This window comes from Botrytis sinoallii, assembly GCF_014898435.1.
Source record: "Botrytis sinoallii strain Bc 23 chromosome Unknown BSIN_014, whole genome shotgun sequence".
Classification (NCBI taxonomy): Eukaryota; Fungi; Ascomycota; class Leotiomycetes; order Helotiales; family Sclerotiniaceae; genus Botrytis; species Botrytis sinoallii.
Window position 1 is genome coordinate 80,088 of NW_024066041.1, and position 19,577 is coordinate 99,664.

The window sequence follows — 19,577 nt, forward strand, 5'->3', positions numbered from 1 at the left end:
ACCACAGCCATCTTGAGGCAGTACAATATTTCCCTCCGGGTCAGATTTCACTGTGACGAGGAACACAAAACAAAACATCACATCACAGGACCTTGGACCAGTATACGTCTCTGCTATACCACATACTTAGCCATGGGGACCCCGCCGCCACTTCTCCATTTTACACCACTTAGGCTCAGGCAGAAACTCTCAATGTCTGATTTATACCTAGAATCTATTTCCATTTTCCTCAAGTGCGGGGAACTCTTCAGATCGACAATGCATTCCACATTTGCTTCTGTGCCAGCTACCACCATGTGAAATTCCTGATTAGGCTCGGACAATGACCTTCCGATTTGAATTTCTGAGGCTGCCAAATCTCAGGAATATTCAGATAATTCATGACCTCTCAATAATTCGAAGTCTAGCGTCTCATACAAACCATAGATACTGATTTAATCAATACATGCTGACAGTCACCCTATTCTTTCATGTCCTACCATTTCTTCATCAACAGAATGATACCCAGGTACCACTTAACCACTGTATCCTCAATCCACCTCTTCGCATAAATTGTCCCCGTCTTATTTCCTCATGACATGAGCAACAAAAATGCAGAATCTTCACGCATAATCAGGGAGAATGAACATGTCAAGACCTAGCTGGAATGTTCTCCGGGGTATAATCATGTAGCCATGGTTTCATAATGCTAGCCTAGGACTTGGTCTTCCTCAACTTGACTCAATTATTCCGCCTAATATTTCCACCAACAAACTTGACAATTCTGTACGTGGGTCCATCTTTCCCCTCATATTTTGTGTTAACAGACCCTCCACTGACTACGTGAGCAGAATGCTTCATTGAAGAGACAGGGAGAAGACCTCGAGCCACTCGTAAGCCAATATTATATGTAGCCCCGCCTTCAAAGCCGATAACTTTGACTCATGTATCGCGATTCAATTTTGGTGGCATCGCTATCTTCAAGGATATCGTGGGAATCACATGTTGCAATCGAGATGAATATTTTGCCTCCAACCAGAGATGTGCTTGAAAGACGTTCCGCACATCTTTGATGTGAATTGAAGGTTGAATTTCTGGTCACAAATATAATTACATCAGCTTCCGCAAGCTTACCCATGTATTCATGACTGGGTTGTAATGAAAATTTCTTTTGAATCTGTTCATTAATGATAGACTCATAACCGTGCTTATGATTTTTTGCTTTATAAGAAGTAAGTAAGGGCGATCAAACTGTTTTATCTCCGCCACTTTCATCAGCGTCACCTTCTAAGCGTGCCTCTGTTAGGGATAGAAAAATACTTTCATAGCTAATGAGAAAACTGGAAGACATCCTGATCCGGCGCGGACAAAAGTTGTACTTCTGGCATGAATTGAGGACGCAATTGTTGATTATGCTTTTTTAAGCATTTGAAGACGTATGTAGCGACTAGCCGCATTTGATATACCCGGGGATGAATACTTAGCATTGAGCCGTAGTACTTGATGTACCAAAGACTCAACAGTTAATTGAGAGATCTCACCAGATTTTACTGCAGCAATAATAGCTTCAATGGCGCCTACTCAAGCTCTCAAAGTATGGCAAACCGTGACGTAGTCAGGTCCTGTCTAAATGTACAAGCTTTGAGTATTGATATTCTTGATCAGATCTGTAGCACTGACCTTCAAACCCACAACTGCTCCTTTCTCTGTCCCGTAAGTTGCTCTTATTATTCCCATCTCTAAACAATTACTTAATGTTAACCCCATACTCAATCTCTTCGCGTAGATTCCTGATTAGATCTGGACTCAAATTGGCACGTAAGTCGTCCATGACTACATTAAAGGTGTTCTATGACCAGGTTAGAGATATCTTAGCCACCATAATAGCATCTGCAGCAGCTTTCATGGCTTGCCGGAACGGAACCAGCTTGTAAGCTTCTAATTAATTCTTGTTCTTAAGGACAGCTAGAAGTCCATATTGAGAGTCATCTGCCGTATTGTCATGAACAGGGGGATGCTTAGCGCAAGATACCATGCCGTTTTGCTGCAAACCTTTCACTTGCGCCTATACAAATCTTCTAACTGTCTCTGGGTCACCCGAGAATGATCTCACTTCAATGATTGAAGTCTTTGGTTCCAGATATTTATTCGCAACGGGCGCATAGTCCATGCTGATGTTCTTTCAGTATTAATTATTATAAGTTCAGCAACATCAGATGCATTTGACTGATCACCGGTCGCACCAAAAGCCATCGAATCAGGAAGCTGTGTTGTAAGAGACGGATTGATGCGAGCCACTCGCCCATCTCCCTGATCGATTGCGATAAAGAGTGTCTAAGAACATCCATAACTATCAACCAGATCTTGCTATGGAGCCGTTGGTCGAAAAAGTCTCACCGTTGTAGAGATGTTTCTATGGGAAAAGTATGACGTTTCCAATTTTGTAAGCTTTGGTCAGAGTTTCGATATCTTCATCGACAAAATGACTATTGACGGTAACTATGAAAAGCTAAGTTACCATTAGAATCAGCGAGGAATTTGATTGCGCCATCACCTGTGGGATACGTGGTCGATCCGCCCGTCCATCGATCCCATGATATTCGAAAGATTGAGAGCAGTGAAATTGGCAAGCATTGGCATGAATTTGAGAGAGTTTACAAGGATGAACCATACTTGTCCAATCTTCTCCTTCAGCTCTTGATCTGAAGATCGGCTAGTTGCTGATCCCTTATATTTTGGCACTGTTATTTTAAGTGTGTCTAGTGAAGCTTGCAAAGAGAGAACTGTCGGTGTCCTTCCGTGTTATTTAATCACGAGGCTCAAAGCTCCCAGTGTAACTTCGCATTTCAAAAGCAGCCCAAGGCATCCTTGCCTGCAAAAGTTGTGAAAGATCACGCACAGAAGAGGTTTTGACCTGACACACAAAGATTAAATTAATAGGGAGGTTGAGGAGAAGGGTCACGTGATGTGACCGGAGATCGGCCGAGACAACTTGGCTGAAGCCCGACGACCGAAGTGTGTCGTCTGAATACAATCACGCCTGCAACATATCTGTCTCCTCAGCCAGCCTTTGCTACTTGATAGGTTAACTCTATTATCTGTAAAAGAGCGAGGCCGGGTGCGACATGATAACATTATCTTACGAAATGCAACGCGACATTGCGTTTTGTACGACGAGAGACTAGCTAAGGCTTCTTCGAGAGATGAGAAGCACTTATAAACAATATGGCTTCCTCCTCTAGAGAACGGAGTCTTTCGAGACAGCCACTGCTGAGAAGAAGAGCAAGTATGGGCTCTCCCGAGGTCAATGAAATCGAAGATAACGCCATCGAAATGAGCGGCAATGGAATACATATCGATGGGACGAAGTCTGATCGCATCAAGAAAAACCTCAACAAATATGAACAACTATTCGGTATCGACGAAGAATCATCTAGTCAGCCTACAACCTCGAGAAAGGAGTTATGGTCATATTATCTTTATTACAATGTGAGCGCCGATCCACTGTAGGGCTTGTTTGTTATTTAACTGTTAATTCTTAGGGAAACAATGGAGTAGGGCCGCAAAGTTATTCTCAAGCTCTTTTTCAAAATGCTCTGAGTAAAGCTGGGTGGGATCCCGCCATTACACCTGCCCAAATAGGTAATTGTACCACAGGAGGTTGTGTAATCCCGTGGGGTACTACTACAAGATCTGTATCTAGTGTGGTTTTGCTTGCCAATGGAATTTGCTTCACCATTATGTCTGTCATATTTGTGGCTTTTGGGTCGGTTGCAGACTATGGGCATTTTGGGAGATGGATACTGCTATTTCTTACTGTTATCGTAAGTGGCAATTACCCCCATGAAGGTTACACTAACAGATTAAGTGCTGGGTTTTCCAATACGGGATGATGGCCATTACGAAGCCAGAACAGTGGCCCACGGCCATGGCTTTGTATATTGTATCATACATTTCATACGGCGTTAGTGTTCTCATTAATCTATCTGAAGTGTTTATATTAACGTTACATTGTAACAGGCATCATTGGTGTTCTATTATGCATTGTTTCCCAGACTAGCCCGCTACATGCCCCATGTTCAAAAGGCTCGAGATGAAGAACTTAAAGAAGAAAGTATAAATCAAGATGAGTATGATAGGATAGAAAGTATGGAACGAAACCATATTAGTAATATATCTACCGCCCATGCCAGTATCGGATACGTTCTTGTACTAGTACTCAGCCTCTCTGTCCTGATTCCGATGCAGGGAAATTCTTTTGCTAACAATCTTGCATTGTGCCTCACAAACTCATGTGAGTCTCTCTTCTCTTCTCTTCAAAAGATCATCTTATCTGACTTACCCAGATTGGGTCGTTCTTGGCCTTCCTTGGTTTATTTTCCAACAATCACGTCCTGGACCACCTATTCCAAAAGGTAGTTCAATATGGACCATCGGCTGGAAACAAGTCTATCTCGCCCTTGTCGAGATTCGTCATCTTCCTCAAACGTTCACTTATCTACTCGCATTCTTCATGCTTGCTGATGGGTTAAATACGACCACTACTCTCGTCTCTATTATTCAGAACGAAGTCATCTCTTTCTCTTTTCTCCAATTAACGTATCTTGGACTTGCACAAGCTGTCACCTCCACGATATCCACTTTCTCATTTTGGTACATTCAACAGTATTTTGGCATTCGAACCAAACCCATGTTCATCATCACCAACATCTTTAGTGTTTTAATTCCGCTATATGGTGTGATCGGATTATGGACTGACAAGATAGGCTATCACCATGTTTACGACTTTTGGGTTTATAACATTGTTTTTGGATTATTTCAAGCACCGTATTTCTCATACTCTCAAACAATGATGAGTGAGGTTACTCCTAGAGGATATGAGGGGATGTTCTTTGGGTTATTTGGTATTACAAATAAAGCTGTATGTGATTCGTATTCTTTCCAGTCCCTGACGATGCTTCATGACTTTCAACTAATCGACCAGTCTTCAATCCTCGGCCCAAACGTCATCCAAGCCATTGTCAATCATACCAATAATAACTGGATGGGATTTCCATTCCTGTTCGCATTATGTGCTTTTGCGAGTATCATCATATGGTTTGTAGACGTTGAAAAGGGAAGAGAAGATTGCAGAATCTATGTCGCAGAGCGGAAGGCTGTCAATGCGGTTAGTAATTAGCAAACCCCAGCTCATGATTCTTCATATCTCTAAAAATTATTCTAACATATCTATTGTCAGAGTATACAGAGACAAGCCACTGATGATACAAATGAACAGCAGGTTCGAACGGTAAAGTGATATCTTTACGTTCAGATGTCACTGCCGATGTTTGGTGGAAGAGGAATGGCGGATATTGTGGAAGGGGTATCTTAGTATTGTGTTTAGAGATTTCTTACCTACACAGAGATAGATTCGAGTCATGTGCGCCGTTTTTCATAGTTCTTTCTGAAGCAGCAAAACACCCATTTATACTTCCACAATTATTTGCCAGTTTGTCTTCTCTCTTTTCATAAATGATTTTGAACATGTGAGGCCTTGCACATTGTTACACACGATTTCCTATCTCGGGTTGAGTTCCACGGAGAATGTGATACCAGGAACATGGGTAGCTGTGCTTATAAGACAATTCACTGAGTGCATTATCTGTGGCGGGACATATTCAGAGTTCAACGCTAAACAAGAGCTAGCAACACAGAGCATCAAAATTGACATTGATGGTGAAAGGTCAAAAATGACAAGTTATTATACATTCAAAGCTTAGTAGAAAATAACCTTAAATATAAACATTAGTCTACCATCGAGAAATAGCCATCCCAGACGTTGAAACAAGAGCACTTTGACGAATATTTTGTGATGCTACATACATTCAAACGGCACAAGCGACAAGCACACTGGAATATGCGAACAGATATTTTCATCCCGTAACAATCAATATTTCCCTTAATGCCAATCAATCAATATAACAATAAATAATCTATTAATGACACAAAGCTACTACATGTCACTCCGAGAATCACATGATATCCCCTTATATTCCGACCCGCTCTTTCCATCCTATCCTACCTCGACGTCTCTTCCTTTCGTCCGAAACCCCAACACCTACACCCATCCCACCAAAATATAAAACACAGCGCAACCCTACCCGAAATCCAAACCAACTACGTAATCAAACCTCCGAAAAATTTCCCTCTCCAACCAAAAATCATCGAGAAACCATCTCAATTTTCACCCCCAAAATATGCAACATCTCGGTAAAAAAATGGGGAATTCTCGGTATGTGGCGATACAACTGACCATTCAGATCATGACTCGATAAGTGACGAGAAGATAAATCATGAGATTTTTTTTAAAGATTTTTTTTTTGCATGCTAGCTATGCCATTGTGCTCAAATTTTTCGGATATGAAAATTGCGATTCTCGGGGCTTGGTTTTTTTTCCTTTTCTTCTTCTCGGGTTGGGAGAGAAAAGACAGGGGGATTTCGGGTATGGCTCGGTTCAGACATGTACGAGTACTTATGTAGGGTTGGATATAGAGATATAGATAGGTATATATACTAGCTGCGTTCTCCTTTTTAAGTTGCGAGATATAATTCCCAATTCAATCTCCTCAACTCCGAGAACAGCGAGGACAGTTGTCGCCAATCACCTCGTCAGCTCACGTTACACAACATCACACCATACCTCAAAATCAAACCTTTAAAAACACTAAACCATCTCATCTCCTTTCTCTTAATTCCTCAGAACCATCCTCCTACACCAAAACCAAAACCAAAACCATAATCATAATTAAAAAACCAAACCATGTCCTTCACCCTCAATTCCATCTGGCGCTCCCTCAAAAAGCCCTTCTCCGCCCTCCACTTCGAGCTCAGCTACCCCGAAAGCGCCAGAACCGGCAACGGCCCCGCGGATTTCTTCTCTCCGCCTACCAGAACCGAGAGTCAGACGATAGAGTGGGAACGGAGGATGATTAGACGATAGATTCCAGGAGATGGATTATTGAATGAGTCAAGGAGGGGTTTCCAGTCAGAGATGAATGTAATTGAGATTTGAGGTGTTAGACGGGTCCAAGGGAAAGGAGATTGCGCTGGAAGTAATTAGACGGGACGGGATATAGATTTGATTATGGTGTTTCAGATATTAAGTTGGACACGAAGCATAGCAGGAAGGACTCTCAAGCAGGAGAAACAGCACACAACAAGACATGGATAGGCGCATTTGAGAATACCACTTCCCTTTGCTTAACCGCAGAATAATATCCCGCTTAATATTAATATCTATCCCATCCTATCATTCAATGCTATTTCCACATCCCATAATCATCCCAACATACAATCCTTACTCCACTCTATGCAAACTTAACATTTTACTTTCCTTTTCTTTCTCATCCATTGTCCTCTCCAACCCATTTCTCCATTATCCTCCAAAATCCATCCTCAAAGCAATCGTTGGTTCTCTTCCCCCCTCCTCATCCTCATCAATCTTCCCCCTTCCACCCTCTCTACCTTTAACCAGAACTCCCTCCATAAACCCCTTCTGCTCTGCCGTCATTCCTCCAACTACTGCTCTAAAAGCTGTTGGATCAGCCGCCGCCATCTCAAGCAATCTTGCATTAGTTTCCTTCCAAACTTTCTCTCCGTCGCCATTCGCACGTTTCAACAACGTAGGTATGACTACAGACATAGCTACTGCTCTTTGTTTGCCATCAAGTGACACCACGAATGCTGTTAGAGCATGCAATGTGAGAGCTCTGGCGTTTTCGGGGTCTTCAGCTGCGGTATTTGTGCTGAAAGTTATCAGGAGGGGTAAAAGATAACGCGCGATGCTTTGATCTGCTGGTGTTTTGGGGTTTGTGAGAAGGAGACTGCGAATACAGTTTGCTGCTACTTTTGCGGTCTGTGAAATTATGTTAGCAAAGTTCACACCTTGAGAAAAAGTATCTTACCATTCGATCACTCAAGCAATCTACGACTTCATCCAGGAAACGAGTGACAAGGGGCTCGCTAGCAGATAGATGGTTTGCCCCACTAGTAAGCAATAAGGTTGAAGCAAGAAGAGAATTTTTGACACATGGTAGAGATACTTCTGTCTCTCGCTTTTGCGCGTTCATGTATATCGATAAGAATCGTTTGAGACAACCTTGTAATTGTATGATGCTGGTGTTTTGTTTAGGATTTTGTGTTTTGTACGATGCGGAGACACTTGTGATGAATCGTTTGAGTATTGGGAGTGATTGAGGAACTACCACGGCTTGACAACTTCCTGTTCCAAGGATGGTAGCAAATATGTGAATAATGCAAGCGTGCAGATCTGTTTTAATGATCGACGGGAACACTTCGGCAGCATCAACCAATGCATTGAGAGACACTCTGACCAGAGAGACAGCTTCATCTGTTAGTGGATGACGAGCTGGTTGCTGTGCTTCAATCAAATTTGGTAGCAGACCAGCAAGTACCAAAACAATAATTCTAGTCAGTTCAAAAAGCTGTTCGATATCCTCCGACAAATCCTCACCCTCAGCCACGTCCGCCTTGGTGGCCGAGGGATGAGAAATGCACAGACTTCTTGCGATCTGCACAATAACAGTCTGAACATCAAGTCCTTCGGTGAGAACAAGTCGATCTAGTAGATCCATAGTTTCCGAGAATATTGCCTCTCTATATATCGCATGTCCAGACACACTAGGATGCAAGATTTTCTTCAAAGCCTGCAAGATTTCGAGTGTTTGTCCCTTGGATGCCAGGGCCTCACTTCCAGGTTTAGCAACGAGTGCTTCAAACGCAATTCCGAAAAGAACGAAGAAAAATGCCACTGGTTCGTCTCGGTAGTTGATGTCATTCCCTTTCGAATTTCCATTTGTCGAAGGAGCATCAGCTTCCTTGCCATCAAGAGCATTGAATACGAATTCACTATCCTGTTCAATAAGACTAGCGATAGCGTCAACGAGCTTGAGCCATGAATCTTGATAAAACCTCAGTAACGTCTCTCTGTTCAATGCAGAATAGATACTATCTAAACTGCCAGACAACGATGGAGGACCCAAGCTCATCGAAATATCTGGCTCAAATCTTAAACGTGCAAATTCTCTTAATGAAGCAAGCCATAATGGAGTCAATGTACCAATATATGGTTTGAGAACATCTACAAGATACTTCTGTTCTGTGCTGGCTACTTGTAACTCAGCCCAGGCAGAGAAAACCGCCATCTTGACCATAACCTGAGCATTAGAACTGAGGCCTTTAAGATCTCCAATAGATGCAACTTCAGACTCTGTCGAGAAGTTCTCCAGTGCAGTCACCAAAGTTTTGAGAATACGACCCATTCGATCGACATCAGTAACAATACCGGTAGCAATGAAAGCCGCACAAACGTTGACAGCCTCAGAAGCTAATTCGGGCGAGGAGTCGGCGGCAAAAGCTGGCGTAAGAGCAGAACTAATCTGAGCTTGATATTGCTCTAGAAGTGGCGCTTCGGCAAAATCAGGATCTGGTGTATGACCAAACATCTTCAACACTGCATCGATTATCTTTAAACCCCAGACTCGGAGCTCGACAACATTAGATGTGGAGGCAGAAAATGCCATTCGAATAACATCGGCTACCCTCTTTTGTAAAGCAACTTCCGCGGATGAACTACCATTGGCTGCTAGATCCTTGCTCACCAATGCAAAAATTTCTCCCAAACAGCTCATGGCAAATGTTCGAACCTGCCATCTAAGTGGCTCTTGACCCGCAGCAGGGGCATTCGTATCTTTGGTCATGCCAGAAGCAGCTGCAAAACCTGCTACTTCTTCATCCTGCAAATCAGGCATGGCACTAACCTTTGCAGATATTGCCGTGGAATCTTCTGCTTTGGGTCGCGTCATTGATAGGACAGTTTGGCATCTTTGTAGCCATCGTGGAGTCTCTGTCAAGCAAGATTGTTGTAACCAATTTCGAATAACATTCCTGATACCGTCATGTGCGGGGTCTGAATCTAAGGCCAGCCAAAGTTGATCTTCAAAGCCAGTCTCGGCCGCTTTCACAACATCCTCCGAATTGCGCTTCATGAGATTGTACAAACCGTCAATGGCGATATCTCTTAGTAAAGAAATATCAGATTTGAGATCTTTCTGGAGGAGGACAACATAATCTACGAATTCCATGTGACCTGGAGCATATAGAGCTAGATGTTCTTGACATTTCAAGCTACCAGCCAAGACCAGGATGTTTTCTTCTGCCCCAAACTGTCCTACCATAGTAAGTATCAAGTCTCGAGCTTTGGTCATGTCTTGAAGATCAGGGCCAAGAACATTGACCAAAGAATCTATGCAACGTGCAATAACAGCAGTTGTAGATAAGTCCAATTCTAGATTTGAAGTAGCCAGGGAAGAAATTTCCTCGTTATGTGTGTCCGAAACATACAATTGGCACAGCATGCCAAGTGTACTCGATACATAACCTGAAAATGTCAAACCAGCTGATTCCGCGACACGTGATAGTGACTCGAGTGCCCAGATATGAACAGTTGGATGTGGATCATTGCACAATGACATCAAAATTCCCAATATCGTCTTCAAGTGAAAGCCTGCCGCCATTCCTCCGACTTGAGAATGAATGCACCCAAGTGCCATTGCACAACCAGCTCTGGCGCTCGGCTCACGGTTGCTCACAATGGTATCAATGAGGTGTTTTATTTCCGAGTTGGTATATGTATTACCAGAAATATTGCACTGTCGAGCTAGGGACTCATAGCCAATGTTGCGTACATATTGATCTTGATGGACAACAAATGACCTAAGAATTTCTTGCATGAGCTTCTCCACAGCAGGGTTGGTGAGGTCGCCAGGGGGAGATGATGTCTCCTTCACAGCCACTTTCAGCGCGGAAAACAACGCAGTCGCAATATTGACATTAATAGCAGCCTTACGTCCAGGGTCTCGTTGGAGTGCACCAGTGGATAAGAACGTAGCGATCTGTTCTAGTATACTCTCCTGGATTTTGGGGGGAGTAATTGGGAAAGCAATTGCGAATAGCCTAATAGCGATGTTGACAACTTCTGTAGCGGGCGGGTCTGGTAGACTATCTTCCTTTTGGATATCGCCCAAATAAAGTGAAATGGAGTCGTGCTCGAGGGAGCTGCAAATAGGGGATAACAAGACATTTGATATGTCAATATCGGATCCGGTTTCTTTTATCCAGTCATCTTGAGATCCATTCTCTTGTTCAGAAGCCAGCTTTTGTACATTGAAGCCTCGAACAAGGCCTGTGACTCCAAAGCCAGAATTATCTCCAACGTCCCAAACTGTTTCGAAATTACCTGCTGAGCTCGCAATGGACGTAGATAAGGAACTCGGACTATAATTTTCAGGATCGGCAAAGAATGATACAGCAAGCGTGAGAAGATTCGATTGTAGTAGTGCTTCACTTCCGCCGACTGGACTAAGCGTAACCAGTCTCGCATAACATTGAAGAACGCGACGCTGAACCATCAAATCAAGATCTTGCAATTGCAACGACGGAGTCAATCGTTGTGTGACATCATCCGACAACTTCTTCGATGGGAGACTCTTCAAAAACGCTGAAGTATTTGTGAGCATGGCAGCAATTCGCTTCGAAACGTCTGCAGTTAGGAGGCGGCTGTTAAATTGTAGGAACGCCAGAATAGAGCCAAGAGCACATTCTCTAACGTGGGTGAGAAAGGAGGATTCGAGAAAACTTCGTTGAGAGGTATTATCCTTCGCAAGAGGCTTTGGCAATGCATTCTTCCATAGTAAAAGTAATTGAGACAAATGAATCTTCACAAAATTCGGTCCCAACGACATCAACCCGCCTATAAGGATCCAAGCGACCTGAATTTGAGTGCTTGAGACACGCAATTCCGATTTACTACTGGACTTGAGAAGATTGGTCGCGAGAGAAAGCACGCGACTATTAACATCGACGGAGCCGTAAAGCGGTTGTAAGTTTGCTGTGCTAATCATGGCAGACAACCCATTGGCATACCCAACACATCGTCTAGGTGAGTTTCGTCCTGTATTCAACAAGTTCAATTCTCGGTTGACGCTGTTCATGCAAATGGTAAGACATGGTAGAAGTTGTTGGGGACAGGCCAGTGTAAAGGTTCGCAAACAATATGATGTATATATTTGTACCGTGTAACTTGGATGTTGAAGGACTTGCAATAGTCCATCCCGACAACCTTCAGCAATTACATTCGCAGCGGACCCCAAAGTTTGAATTAACGATGCCAATGCGCTTAGAGTGGCAATAAGTGTATGTTTCGAAGGCTCAGCTCTCTCTTTGATGACTTGGGGGTAATTTTTCAGAATGTCATTGACCAAGGACTTTGCGGCGTCCAATTGTCCCGATTCGCCCAGTATGGAATGGCCGACAACATCTTCGAGGATGATTTGCACAAATTTACGTGTGGTTAACAAACGATATCTATTACAGGTAATGTTTGCATGGCTTAGAAGCTCCACAGTAAGATGATCCACAATCTGCATATACATCGTCTCAACCGTTCTTTCGCTCATACTTTTGAATATACGACTATAGCAGACAGCTATTCCGGCGCGAGCTCTGTTAGTTGTAGATATTTTGATATACTGATTTGACAACACTTTCAATATCTCTTGCAGTGTCAGAACGAGTACTTGACTTTTCTTGTTGCCGGTGGGAGTCCCAGGCCTCGAGGGCATTTCATCATCGTCAAGCCCCTGGCCAGCTATTACGGATGAACGTTTATTGGTATTCGCCCTTTTGATCTTCTTAATTATTGGTATATCATTATCCCGGGGTGGCTCCTCAGAATGACTCTTCACTAATGCCTCTGCCAAACATTCTGCTGCGGCTTGTCGAACCAATGCGCTGGGCGAATCTATAGTCTTGAAGATCGTCGACTTTAAACTTTCGAAATCGCTGGAATTATCATAGTACTGCGTATTCTTACACAGACTCCTCAAGCATTTACATGCAGCTATCTGCACCAAGGCTGACTTCTCACTCGAAGCATAAGTTCTTGCTTGTTTCCATACGTCCTTTGCGATTGTGTCGTCCATACTTGTCGCAACCATTCCTACAATCTTGCTCGCAGCTTTGAATATCGCCGCTCGTAGACCCGCATTGTTTTGCGCAGACTTCAACAGCTTAAGTATAGCACTGCATGCCAGAGAATGTAACCCAATTGCGCTGTCTCCAGCGGCTGCGAACACATCCCCTAAACAGTAAACAGCTGCATGTTTCGTCCTGAAATCCCCGTCTGTCTTTGTCTTCCCATTACTGATAATTGTAACCAAATCATTGATCGTTTCGAACAGCAATTTCCTATCCCCTCCCCCTAGCACATGTGCGAAACATCGTCCCAAATTATTTCGAATGACTCTCGTAGGAGGGGGAGCTGCGAGATTGAGGATTTGAAAGAGTTCTTTCTTGAGGTAAAGCTGTTGGGCGGTGCAGTCGTCTGGTTCCAAGCCTTCCACATGTTTCGTAAGCGTCGAGACAAAATTAAGGAGATACAAGTCTTGTTGTTCCGATGGGAGGGATTGGAGCTTCTTGATATCTAGCTCGGGGGTGGGCGATGGCTCTAATCTGCCAGGAAGTTCACTTGAGCCATTATGAGAATTTGGACGACCTGTCGATGACATTATTTATTATCCGTTGTATCTGTTGTGTTCAATGTCCTTGTGAAATCTGGACATATGTGGAGTGGTTCTGGCCTCATTGCTGGCTCCTTTACTTGTACCAATTTCCAGAGGTGTTCGCGATGATGATCGAGTTTCAGCCAATCGGAAGCCACAACAATATTTATTTTCAGAGCTCAGTTCCTAAGTCTCAACTCAATATTAAATTTCCATTCTCGGTATGACAAACATGCCAGCATTTTCTAGATGTCTTAGACCTTTCCTTCGAACTGATTCTATCTGTTCGAAATGTCTACAATTTTCCACTACGTCAGCGGTATCTTCAGGTCACAATCGATGGTCGAAAATCAAGCATGACAAGGGTGCTGTAGATGCAAAAAAGACGAAAGCTCGTTCTATCATTGCGCATGATATTGCGCTGGCTGTAAAATGTGTGTTTTCTGGTACACCATTCATACTGCTAATGATACTAACCTATAATTTAAGTACATGGAGCCGATCCATACATAAATCCAAGACTGGCGTCTGTCTTAGCTGCTGCGAAGAAAGGTACATAACGGGGTACACTCCCTTCGACATCGACATGTACATACATATACTTACAATGCCATAGCTGGTTTCCCAAAAGCTTCTATGGAAGCTGCCATAGCCCGTGGACAAGGAAAATCTACAACTGGAGCTGCGCTACAGAAAGCAACTTTAGAATGCATAATGCCGCCACAAGTTGCCATGATAATCGAAGCCGAAACGGACAGCGTTAATCGTACTATGATGGACCTAAGGCATCTGGTAAAGACTCATGGAGGAACTGTTACACCTACTGCATATCTATTCCAGAAGAAAGGATGCGTTACATTCGAGAAAGACGAGAAAAATCTAGGCGTAGATGATGTAATGGACGAAGCAATCGAAGCAGGAGCAGAGGATTTAGAAGTCGACGATGAGGGAAATATTGTCGTTTGGACGGAACCAAATATGGTAACAGTAGCTGGGGACGCTCTACAGAAGAAATTCGACATTAAAATCGGAAGTTCAGATATCCTATGGGATCCGAATGAAGATACAAATGTGCCAGTCGACGCTGGGGAGGCTACGGATAGACTCATTTCTTTCATTGAGTCTACGAGAGACAACTCCGATGTTCAAGGAATTTATGCGAATGTGGTACAGGGAAATATTGATGACGGAAAATGGGAAGATTTGATCAGTGGATTGGATTGATTGAGAGGGGTATTATATTTAGTTTAAACGCATATAAACGTAGAATGTAGACTAGATGTACAATAGGATGTACAATAGGATGTACAATAGGAGGGATTTGTACTAAAGCAGAAAGCATCCCTCACCCCTCAGCCATGCTTCAAGAAAGATTGAATAATTCGGCTCCATCCTTTGAAACTCCGCAATAGTCGAGCAAAATATGCATGTCCTCTACCAGTCCTCTCTACCAGACCAGCCCTGCAACATATTGCTTATGTGTGCTCATAGAACGCCAGCCTGCCTTATAGCCCATTTTATACCAATGTCGTTCCGTAAAATTCTCTGCCTTCAACTCCCTTCATATGCCACTATTCTATTGTTGCATTCTTCATAGCCATCTTCTTCCCTATTTCTCCTCTTCGTTTGATCCATTGGCACCCCGCACCCTCTGCTCTCTCAAGTACAGTCTCTTCTGTCTTAACCTCTCAAGCTCTGATTTGATCTCGTCCCTCTCAAACGGTATACGATTAGTCTGATCAACTCTTGGCCAGAAATCCGGAACCGAAAATCGTTGATCGAGATTTGTACCGTAATAGTACATGATGGCGATTGGGAACATGATATACATGCCGAACTATTGAATTGTCAGATTATAATTCATGGAGGGGCATTTCAAGGTGGCAATGGGACGGGCCAAAATGAATAATTGGGATTGGCTATGGTAATGCTTACCTTGAACACTTCGAGATTGGGGCCTCCCATGATTGTAGTATGTGGTCTGTATTGCGATATAATGAGATTATTTATGTGGATGTCTTCCCTTGTTCCTACAATACAATCGAAGTTCGATATAAATTCCACAAAAAATCATGCGAGTATCGAGACTTTACAATCGACCAATCATATCATGCGAATCTTTGGTTACAAACCATAGTCAATGAGCGCCGGCCGAGAATATCTAAATAGCCATTATAGTTTTGATAATTAAATCTTCTTATTTATGTTTGACAATTGAAACTATCAATATCTCTATCGAATTATTTTACAATACTCAGTCAAATATTGTCCCGTACTTTGCCTTTTTATAGTTGAGTCCTCCTCTAGCGTGAGGCTTTCCGAATCTCTGGTCGCATTCTTGGAAACCGAGGCAATCGGCTACCCCACAAATGAGCTTGATAGCTTGCTGGGTCCCATTGTTTGGACTATTCGAGATCTATTTGTAACTTTCTTGATATCATAACTGTTGGTTAATTGCACTCGTAAAGTGTCATTCTTCAATTCCAAAATCCAAAAATCACCACGGAAGCATTCAAAATGGCTCAAAACGAACCAGTAACTCTCGAGTACAAGGGTAGAATCGCAGTTATCACTATTGATAATGAGAAGAAGCTTAATGCTTTGACTCAAGATGGGTATTATCTCATAGCGAAGTTCATGAGGGAAATTGCTACCCATGATGAAGTTTTCGTCACGGTTTTGACAGGAAAGGGTATGTTCTGCAATATCAATTGTGAGAGAGACCTTGCTGACTTAAAATCGTAGGACGATACTTCTCAGCGTAAGACTTCTCCTCTAATTAGTAGTTGCCATATATTGATCAATCCATAGAGGAGCCGATGTATCGATCAGTAGAGAAAAACCTGTTGGAACTGATCTAGCTCGTCATTGGCTGACTAGCTTCGTCGCGAATAACCTCAACATAACCAACGCCTTCTACACACACCCAAAAATCCTTGTAACGGCCCTAAATGGTCCTGCAGTTGGGCTCTCAGCTGCTTTGATCGCTTTCTCAGACTTCATATACTGCACGCCTCAGACCTTCCTTTTGACCCCCTTTTCTAGTTTGGGGCTCGTCGCAGAAGGAGGAGCTTCGAGAGCTTTCGTCCAACGTTTAGGAATCAGCAAAGCAAATGAGGCCCTTATTATGAGTAAGAGAATCACTGCCGAGGAATTGCTGCAAGTTGGGTTCGTGAACAAGATTTTCGATGTTCAAAAGGGAGAGACCGAGAAGTTCAAAGAGTTGGTATTCGAAGAGATAGATAATCGATTGGGAACGCATTTGATCGGCGATAGTTTGATTAAGATCAAGGCATTGATCAGAAAACCAGAGAGGGATTTGCTTGACGCACAAGGTGTAGCGGAGGTGTTCGGTGGGCTGGAAAGATTTGTGGCTGGCATACCACAAGAGGAGTTTAGAAAGATCGCAAGTGGTGAGAAGAAACATAAGCTGTAAATATTTGGAGCTTAGAATGTATAGAGAAAGGAATTATGAGGGTATATGTCTAACCTTGAACATTCATACCAATTGATGTAGGGCTCCAGCCCAATACAAATAATTAAAACCATTTATATCCCAACAATAAGTCCATCCGGAAGGCCAGCTCGCTGATTGCGCAACGCCCCGAATAATCGTTCAATACCTAGGTATGTAGTCGATGCCTTTTTAGTATGTCGTCTTTTTGCGCTCATCTATCGGATGGAGCTGCAGATCCTTCGCCATTCTTTTCCATTGCAGCTTTTTGTCTCTCTTCCTGCTTCTGCCAGTGGCCACCCTCCTTGTAGTCCTTAGAAATACCCAAGGCACTCCTGAACTTATTATCTTGCTTGATCTTTGCTTCTGCCAATTCATGGACTTGATGCATCTTTAAACCTTTCCTGCTTGGTCCATTACCTCTTTCCATCTCCTTCAATAGCTTCTTACGCAATGCCTCTTCCTGTATTTCAATTTCTTCTTCATCGACTCTGTAAACATCATTAGCTCATGGGCGATTAATGAATGTGTCCAAAAACGTACCCCTCTTCCTCTAATTTGTCGCGCAGCTCAAACACCTTGACCTCGACTTCTCGTTTTCTATCATGCTCAAGGATTCCTTTATCTGGTTGTCGTTGTCTGTGTCTAAGACTGTCGATATCCGTAGGATATGGCTTGCCTTGATCGCGGGGTTTGATATGCGCAAGATTTCTTTGGACATAACCTGAAGTTCCACTTCCTCTAGGTGTTGTAAGACCGACGTTGGAAGACATGATTGCAAATGCTCAAGTTGTGATAGTAGTTGTTCTTTCCCAGATGATTGCTGGCTGGGGAGAAAGCTGGTGGTGGGTGGAGTGGAGAACAATTGACAAATCCTTGCTACTGCAGGCGGTCTATAGCTAGCGTGGCAGAATCTCCCAAAAATATTGATTGCCCCTCGATAAGATGGAACATTGATGTGAAGGGATCACTCTGACTCACCACATATACGTTCTTCAGATATAATCACTTCTTCTAGGTCTCCATATCAATCCAAACCCTTTCACAAAAGTCAAATTCTTACACGAAAAATGCCGGCTCCCATAGGTTCAGAAGCTGGAATCACTGAGGCTGAACCCCTCACTAGACTTCCATTCGAACCTGTCACTAAATCCCACATTTTGAACTGCTCATATGACAATTGGCATGCAAAGTATGATTTCTGCTCCCATACGTTCCTCCGAAGACTGCTAACAAATATCAAGATATCGATCCTCAACTCTCAAATCCCGAATCATCCCTCTCACTTCAGAGTTCCTTTCATATCTACGGGAAGATGGTATAGTTCTTCCATCTGAGATTGCTACATTTCCTCCACCAGAAACATACAACAACAATTCAACCAGTGATGGCTGGGATGAAGATACAGATACGGGTCCTGACCCCTCGGAAAAATTCTCGGAGATTCACAAGCAAATACAAGAGACAATCGCAGAACTTGGGGGATCAGTGGTTCCCAAACTCAACTGGTCTGCTCCGAAGGATGCTACATGGATTAGTTTAAAACAGAATAGCATGGAATGCAATACACCAAACGACATTTACCTTCTCCTTAAATCTTCCGACTTCATTACCCACGATCTAGAACACGCTTTCGACGGTTGTGCAGAGGATTTGTCCATTACGAAGGAAAATACACAATATGTTTTAGTCTTACGGAAATGGTTTAAAGTTAATCCATCATGCGAATTTCGATGCTTCGTACGAGATCGTAGAATCATTGGCATATGCCAAAGAGATCTGAACTATTTTGAGTTCTTATTTCCTCTTATTCCAACTCTAAGAGAAGTCATTCAAGAATACTTTGATAACACTCTCAAAGATACCTTTCCAGATCGTAACTTCTCATTTGATGTTTACCTACCGGATCCTTTTGATAAAGTACGGCTAGTGGATATAAATCCATGGGCTCCTCGGACGGATCCACTCCTGTTCTCGTGGCTAGAACTACTCACCCTTTCTGTACCTTCGCCATTACTTGGTGTGGCAGATTCAGCATCAGTTCCGCCATTGCCTGCTCAAAGTAGTGATGAAGATGAGGGAAGTGATGATGTTGAGGAACTCGGATGGATGCCCGAGTTCAGATTAATAAAGAAAGATGACCCAGAAGCATATAGCTTTTCAAGTCCACAATACAGTGCACATAAGATGCCACAAGAAGTGGTAGAAGCCGGTGCAAGTGGAGAGGGTGGTATGAGAGAATTTGCGGATAATTGGCAGAGGATGTTGAACGGTGAGCTGGAAATGATGGGAGCTGGAGAAGATAGTGATGATGATGACGATGACGATAAGACGACAAGGTAGAGGCAATTGTTACTTGGGAATGATTACAATAACATCTTTGCCATCAAGATCTGTTATATCTGCTTAATTTGATGGGGCGAGAATCTAAAATTGTTCTTCATGCACCGAGGCGTTTACGTGTGGGGCGAATGTGTAGAATCCAGATTCATCGGGAATTCGGGCTTCCCCACAACGATGAT

The 19,577-nt window shown here is 43.1% G+C and overlaps 8 protein-coding genes across 8 annotated transcripts; 5 read left to right on the top strand and 3 right to left on the bottom strand.

Annotated features, from left to right (window-relative positions):
• Positions 1 to 3,204: 3,204 nt before the first annotated feature.
• Positions 3,205 to 5,278, top strand: EAF02_007822 (uncharacterized protein; the record flags this gene model as incomplete). Its single annotated transcript, XM_038903870.1, has 7 exons — positions 3,205 to 3,468; positions 3,522 to 3,803; positions 3,848 to 3,943; positions 4,000 to 4,273; positions 4,326 to 4,900; positions 4,964 to 5,146; positions 5,219 to 5,278. 7 exons carry the CDS (start codon positions 3,205 to 3,207, stop codon positions 5,276 to 5,278), a joined length of 1,734 nt encoding a protein of 577 aa, XP_038756151.1.
• Positions 5,279 to 6,781: 1,503 nt separating this feature from the next.
• EAF02_007823 (uncharacterized protein) lies at positions 6,782 to 6,961 on the top strand (the record flags this gene model as incomplete). Its single annotated transcript, XM_038903871.1, has 1 exon — positions 6,782 to 6,961. One exon carries the CDS (start codon positions 6,782 to 6,784, stop codon positions 6,959 to 6,961), a length of 180 nt encoding a protein of 59 aa, XP_038756152.1.
• A 435-nt stretch (positions 6,962 to 7,396) lies between these two features.
• EAF02_007824 (uncharacterized protein) lies at positions 7,397 to 13,607 on the bottom strand (the record flags this gene model as incomplete). Its single annotated transcript, XM_038903872.1, has 2 exons — positions 7,397 to 7,876; positions 7,926 to 13,607. The coding sequence occupies 2 exons, from the start codon at positions 13,605 to 13,607 to the stop codon at positions 7,397 to 7,399; spliced, it is 6,162 nt and encodes a 2,053-aa protein (XP_038756153.1).
• A 226-nt stretch (positions 13,608 to 13,833) lies between these two features.
• On the top strand, positions 13,834 to 14,903 carry EAF02_007825 (uncharacterized protein; the record flags this gene model as incomplete). Its single annotated transcript, XM_038903873.1, has 3 exons — positions 13,834 to 14,035; positions 14,091 to 14,153; positions 14,218 to 14,903. The coding sequence occupies 3 exons, from the start codon at positions 13,834 to 13,836 to the stop codon at positions 14,823 to 14,825; spliced, it is 873 nt and encodes a 290-aa protein (XP_038756154.1). The 3' UTR covers positions 14,826 to 14,903.
• On the bottom strand, positions 14,872 to 15,566 carry EAF02_007826 (uncharacterized protein; the record flags this gene model as incomplete). Its single annotated transcript, XM_038903874.1, has 2 exons — positions 14,872 to 15,438; positions 15,537 to 15,566. The coding sequence occupies 2 exons, from the start codon at positions 15,564 to 15,566 to the stop codon at positions 15,211 to 15,213; spliced, it is 258 nt and encodes an 85-aa protein (XP_038756155.1). The 3' UTR covers positions 14,872 to 15,210.
• A 552-nt stretch (positions 15,567 to 16,118) lies between these two features.
• On the top strand, positions 16,119 to 17,037 carry EAF02_007827 (uncharacterized protein; the record flags this gene model as incomplete). Its single annotated transcript, XM_038903875.1, has 3 exons — positions 16,119 to 16,293; positions 16,347 to 16,362; positions 16,413 to 17,037. The coding sequence occupies 3 exons, from the start codon at positions 16,119 to 16,121 to the stop codon at positions 17,035 to 17,037; spliced, it is 816 nt and encodes a 271-aa protein (XP_038756156.1).
• A 232-nt stretch (positions 17,038 to 17,269) lies between these two features.
• On the bottom strand, positions 17,270 to 17,828 carry EAF02_007828 (uncharacterized protein; the record flags this gene model as incomplete). Its single annotated transcript, XM_038903876.1, has 2 exons — positions 17,270 to 17,546; positions 17,599 to 17,828. The coding sequence occupies 2 exons, from the start codon at positions 17,826 to 17,828 to the stop codon at positions 17,270 to 17,272; spliced, it is 507 nt and encodes a 168-aa protein (XP_038756157.1).
• Positions 17,829 to 18,125: 297 nt separating this feature from the next.
• On the top strand, positions 18,126 to 19,398 carry EAF02_007829 (uncharacterized protein; the record flags this gene model as incomplete). The annotated part of the gene is made up of 2 exons (XM_038903877.1): positions 18,126 to 18,247; positions 18,300 to 19,398. The coding sequence occupies 2 exons, from the start codon at positions 18,126 to 18,128 to the stop codon at positions 19,396 to 19,398; spliced, it is 1,221 nt and encodes a 406-aa protein (XP_038756158.1).
• Positions 19,399 to 19,577: the final 179 nt, after the last annotated feature.